Raw genomic sequence first — 6,103 nt, forward strand, 5'->3', positions numbered from 1 at the left:
AATGCTTCTAACCTTTCGTCATCCTCTCGTATCAGTGTCCATGTTTCTGCCCCATATAGTGCCACTCTCCAGACAAAACATTTTCCAAGCCTTTTCCTTAGTCCTTTATATAATTTGCCACATAAGAGTCTCCTTTTTCTTTTGAATGCCTCCTTCGCTATGGTAATTCGAGTTTTCACCTCCTGGTGACATCTCAAGTCTTTCGTTATTGTGCTTCCGAGATATTTATATTCACTTACTTGGCTAATGGTAGATTGTCCTATTTTAATATTGGACAGTCTGCGTCTTGTACTGATGACCATACTCTTTGCTTTTGCTGTGTTTATTTGCATGCCATATTCCACACAAGCTTCATTCATATCTTTGAGCATGTTATTCACTGTCCGCTCACTTTCTGCCACTACTCTTGTCAGTAGTACATATCCTACTGAGTGGAAGCAAAGTTTAATTCAGCCTATACCCAAGACTGACAACCCTAAGTCGCCAGGTGACTACAGGCCGATCAGCATACTACCTGCAATATCTAAAGCCCTAAAATACACTCCTGGAAAGGGAAAAAAGAACACATTGACACCGGTGTGTCAGACCCACCATACTTGCTCCGGACACTGCGAGAGGGCTGTACAAGCAATGATCACACGCACGCCACAGCGGACACACCAGAAACCGCGGTGTTGGCCGTCGAATGGCGCTAGCTGCGCAGCATTTGTGCACCGCCGCCGTCAGTGTCAGCCAGTTTGCCGTGACATACGGAGCTCCATCGCAGTCTTTAACACTGGTAGCATGCCGCGACAGCGTGGACGTGAACCGTATGTGCAGCTGACGGACTTTGAGCGAGGGCGTATAGTGGGCATGCGGGAGGCCGGGTGGACGTACCGCCGAATTGCTCAACACGTGGGGCGTGAGGTCTCCACAGTACATCGATGTTGTCGCCAGTGGTCGGCGGAAGGTGCACGTGCCCGTCGACCTGAGACCGGACCGCAGCGACGCACGGATGCATGCCAAGACCGTAGGATCCTCCGCAGTGCCGTAGGGGACCGCACCGCCACTTCCCAGCAAATCAGGGACACTGTTGCTCCTGGGGTATCGGCGAGGACCATTCGCAACCGTCTCCATGAAGCTGGGCTACGGTCCCGCACACCGTTAGGCCGTCTTCCGCTCACGCCCCAACATCGTGCAGCCCGCCTCCAGTGGTGTCGCGACAGGCGTGAATGGAGGGACGAATGGAGACGTGTCGTCTTCAGCGATGAGAGTCGCTTCTGCCTTGGTGCCAATGATGGTCGTATGCGTGTTTGGCGCCTTGCAGGTGAGCGCCACAATCAGGACTGCATACGACCGAAGCACACAGGGACAACACCCGGCATCATGGTGTGAGGAGCGATCTCCTACACTGGCCGTACATCTCTGGTGATCGTCGAGGGGACACTGAATAGTGCACGGTACATCCAAACCGTCATCTAACCCATCGTTCTACCATTCCTAGAGCAGCAAGAAACTTGCTGTTCCAACAGGACAATGCACGTCCGCATGTATCCCGTGCCACCCAACGTGCTCTAGAAGGTGTAAGTCAACTACGCTGGCCAGCAACATCTCCGGATCTGTCCCCCATTGAGCATGTTTGGGACTGGATGAAGCATCGTCTCACGCGGTCTGCACGTCCAGCACGAACGCTGGTCCAAGTGAGGCGCCAGGTGGAAATGGCATGGCAAGCCGTTCCACAGGACTACATCCAGCATCTCTACGATCGTCTCCATGGGAGAACAGCAGCGTGCATTGCTGCGAAAGGTGGATATACATTGTACTAGTGCCGACATTGTGCATGCTCTGTTGCCTGTGTCTATGTGCCTGTGGTTCTGTCAGTGTGATCATGTGATGTATCTGACCCCAGGAATGTGTCAATAAAGTTTTCCCTTCCTGGGACAATGAATTCACGGTGTTCTTATGTCAATTTCCAGGAGTGTACATCGTCCATGAACAGCTGACGGATTACCTCAAAACTCATAACATACATGACGAATATCAGTCAGGCTTTCGAAAGCGCCATAGTACAGCAACTGCATTAATCAAAGTAACTGATGACATTAAACATGCTATGGACAGACGTGAAGCTACTATCCTAACACTGCTTGACTTTAGCAAGGCTTTTGACACAGTTGACTTCGATATATTACTAATTAAAATGAAACAGCTGAATTTTTCAAACAGCGCAATACACTGGTTCGACAGCTACCTCAAAAACAGAAGTCAACAAGTCATTTGTGGGTCGGAAAAGTCACCATGGAAAAGCGTGCGCTCTGGAGTTCCCCAAGGCTCCGTCCTTGGTCCACTACTCTTCTCACTGTACATTAATGATATTTCTTCAGTGATTCACTCCTGCAACTACCATCTATATGCCGACGACATCCAACTGTACATAAGTGCAAGCCCCAAAAACATTGCTGGCGCAGTAGCGAGTATGAACGCAGATCTTTGCTCTGTTTCTCGATGGGCACAGAACCTAGGTCTGAAACTAAACCCCAAGAAATCCCAGGTCGTACTTATATCTCATCCAAAGTTAATCAGCCGGTACTTTCGCGAAACAGTCCCTAAAATACTCCTCAGTGGCACCCAGCTACCATACCAAAAAACAGTAAAAGACCTTGGAATAATCTTGGATGAACACCTAAACTGGGAAGAACAAACAGTCACAGCTTGCCGGAAATCGCTCTTCTCCCTACATGCAATTCAAAAATTTAGAAAAATATTTCCAACCCATGTTAAACAAAAATTAGTCCAAACACTAGTCTTGCCTAATCTTTACTACTGCGATGTAGTTCAACACGGCACAAATAGTGAAAATTCTAGATGCCTCGACCTAGTGATGAATGCTTGCGTTAGATACGTGCGCAATATTCGGCTGTATGATCATATCAGTCCTTCATACTCCCAGCTGGGTTGGATACGCCCACATAAGGCACGCGATCTCCACACGATGTGCTTACTTCATCGTTTTCTTAGCCACTGGTGCCCCCAATACTTATCTTCTCACATTAAACACCTATCATCATTCCACAATCTCAATACCAGATCGGATACGTCTAGCATCTTGGCTGTACCTTTACATAACACAAAATCTTTCTCCGTGTCATTCTCCATCTCAGCCATACGACTATGGAACGCGCTCCCCTGTGGTCTGTGCCTTATCCATCACTACTCTACATTCAAGAGGGAACTCAAAACTTACATATTAGGGACGGTATAGCCACCATTGTTGTGCCCCTCCCATCTCTTTCTTTCTCCTCTCCATCACAGCTTTGAATTTTACCATTCTATTTCTCTTCCTCTAACCTATCTACCTCTTATATATCTCTTTCACCCCATTCTATCGTCTTATGTCACTGCTCGATGAGAATAACTCACAAGCTGCAAGAACATAACGAGGAAATTCCCAACTAACAATGAGACTGACATTCACAAAAGAAAAGTATGTTTACTTTGATATACATAGTCATTATTATTATTATTATTATTATCATTATTATTCTTGATTGTTATAATTATTTTTTATTGTTATAATTATCATTGTACTACTGTTATAATCTCTTTTTTTTCTTTAACATCAATACTGCATAATACGCTATATGTCCTTAATGTTATGTAGAAACTGTAACTCGTTCAATCTGAGTATGCCTGGTTAGGTGTAAGAGAGGGCCTGAAGGCCCTAATCTTGCTAGGTAAAATAAATGCATAAATAAATAAATAAATAATACCATGGCATCAGCAAATCTTATACATTCTATGTTCTTTCCACCAATACATATTCCTCTTTTCTCATCTAAGCTTTTCGCAATAATCTCTTCAAGGTGTACGTTAAACAACAGTGGAGAAAGACAACAACCTTGTCTAACACGTCGTCCAATGCTGCTTCCTGTTGCCATTTCATTTCCAATCCTTATCCTTACTTTCTGGTGTAAATATAGATTCTGTATCAGTCGTCTCTCTTTCCAATCTACTCCTTTCCTGTTCAAGATATCCATCAGCTTGTCCCACTGAACTCTGTCAAAAGCCTTTTCTGAGTCTATAAAAACAACAAAGATTTCTCTACCCTTTTACATATACCGAGTGATCAAAAAGTCAGCATAAGTTTGAAAACTGAATAAATCACGGAATAATGTAGATAGTGAGGTAAAAATTGACACACATGCTTGGAATGACATGGGGTTTTATTAGAACCAAAAAAATACAAAAGTTCCAAAAATGTCCGACAGATGGCGCTTCATCTGATCAGAATGGCAATAATTAGCATAACAAAGTAAGACAAAGCAAAGATGATGTTCTTTACAGGAAATGCTCAATATGTCCACCAACATTCCTCAACAATAGCTGCAGTCGAGGAATAATGTTTTGAACTGCACTGTAAAGCTTGTCCGCAGTTATGGTGAGGCATTGGCGTCGGATGTCTTTCAGCATCCCTAGAGACGTCGGTCGATCACGATACACTTGCGACTTTAGGTAACCGCAAAGCCAATAATCGCACGGACTGAGATCTGGGAACCTGGGAGGCCAAGCATGACGAAAGTGGCGGCTCAGCACACGATCATCACCAAACGACGCGCGCAAGAGATCTTTCACGTGTCTAGCAATATGGGGTGGTTCTAATAAAACCCCATGTCATTCCAAGCATTTGTGTCAATTTTTACCTCTCTATCTACATTATTCCGTGGTTTATTAAGTTTTCAAATTCATACTGACTTTTGATCACCCGGTATCTTTCACCTTGCTCGGTGGTCTTTAATATACAACATTAACAGCAAGGATCCCGACAAACTTCCGTGTTACACGCCTGACGCTACATTCAAATCAGCGGACGACTCGTCATCCAAAAGAACAGCTGCGTCCTTCCTACCAAGAATTTCTCTGTACAATCACAAACACAGTGTAGTTCACTAAAAGGTAGAGGAAATCAAATCTCGACATTTTTGCTCGTACTGGATGTATTAGGGGTAGCGTATCTTAACTGCTTCATCCTGGGTGTAGCAAATGGATACTGCAGAAGGCCACAACGGGAATTTGTTCAGAAATTCTGCTTATTGTTCTTTTTCAGCATTACCGACACTACCACGCCTTGCAGCGCATCTCTATCGACACTGAGCGCGGCGGACGATCGATACTCTCAGTATCGATCAGGGAGGCACTAAGAAAAACTGAATGCCTAGCTAGAAAAAGAAGCTTTCGTCTACGCCGGGGCAGATCGATGATCCTCTCCGGTGAGAAGTCAGGCGTCCGACCACTAGAGGGGGTGCTTCTCTTTATTGTAGCGGGGCGGCTGCCGAAGCGCTAAACAAAGAGAACGGGGCCACAGCGGCCGGCGCCTTTCCTTTGCTCACTTTCTCGTTAAGCCTGCGAGCAGGGCTGGACAGGGCAGGCAGCGCCCCCTCTGAGGGAGGCGGGGAGAGAAGCGCCGAGCAGCGAACGCGCCAGAGGCCGGCCAGCCAGCCGTGAAGGAGGGCGGCCTCGAGGGCGCCGCATCCCGCGATTGCAGCCCGGGTACTGTCTCCTCTTTAGGAACGACAGGAAGTACTGAAAGACGACTCTGGAAGCAGACTTTCATTACTGATTTATTCATACCTATACTAATAATAGAGCCGCCCACAGTGGCCGAGCGGTTCTAGGCGCTACAGTCTGGAACCGCGCGACCGCTACTGTAGCAGGTTCGAATCCTACCACGGGCATGGATGTGTCTGATGTCCTTAGGTTAGTTAGGTTTAACTAGTTCTAAGTTCTAGGGGACTGATGACCTCAGATATTAAGTCCCGTAGTGCTCAGAGCTATTTGAACTAATAATAGATCTTTAATATCGTCGTGCCTCTCGATTTGTTTCTGAACACCTTCATCTCCAAAACTTTTGCACGAGCTTTCATGGGGCTTTCGCAGGTAGCTTGAACACAGTCTCGGTCACCGTTAGGCCTCATTTCATCAAAATCGGATAAAGAGAAAAAAAGATATCCTGATTTAAACGTTTACTAAAACATTCTTATCTGTCTGTCTCTGTGAACACGCTAATCTCCAAACTTACCAGACAGATTTTGTGGGGTTTTCAGTCATACCTTCAACGTAATTTCGG

At 45.9% G+C, this 6,103-nt stretch overlaps 1 protein-coding gene across 1 annotated transcript in view; it reads right to left on the reverse strand.

Annotated features, from left to right (window-relative positions):
- Positions 1-5,605, reverse strand: part of LOC126336454 (neuropeptide SIFamide receptor-like) — a 103,306-nt gene extending 97,701 nt beyond the window's left edge. The window contains exon 1 of the mRNA XM_050000209.1: positions 5,367-5,605. Within this exon, the coding sequence (XP_049856166.1) occupies positions 5,367-5,605 (239 nt within the window). The remainder of the gene's footprint in view (positions 1-5,366) is intronic.
- Between the last annotated feature and the right edge of the window lie 498 nt (positions 5,606-6,103).

Source organism: Schistocerca gregaria, chromosome 1 (genome assembly GCF_023897955.1).
Source record: "Schistocerca gregaria isolate iqSchGreg1 chromosome 1, iqSchGreg1.2, whole genome shotgun sequence".
In the NCBI taxonomy this organism is placed as follows: domain Eukaryota; kingdom Metazoa; phylum Arthropoda; class Insecta; order Orthoptera; family Acrididae; genus Schistocerca; species Schistocerca gregaria.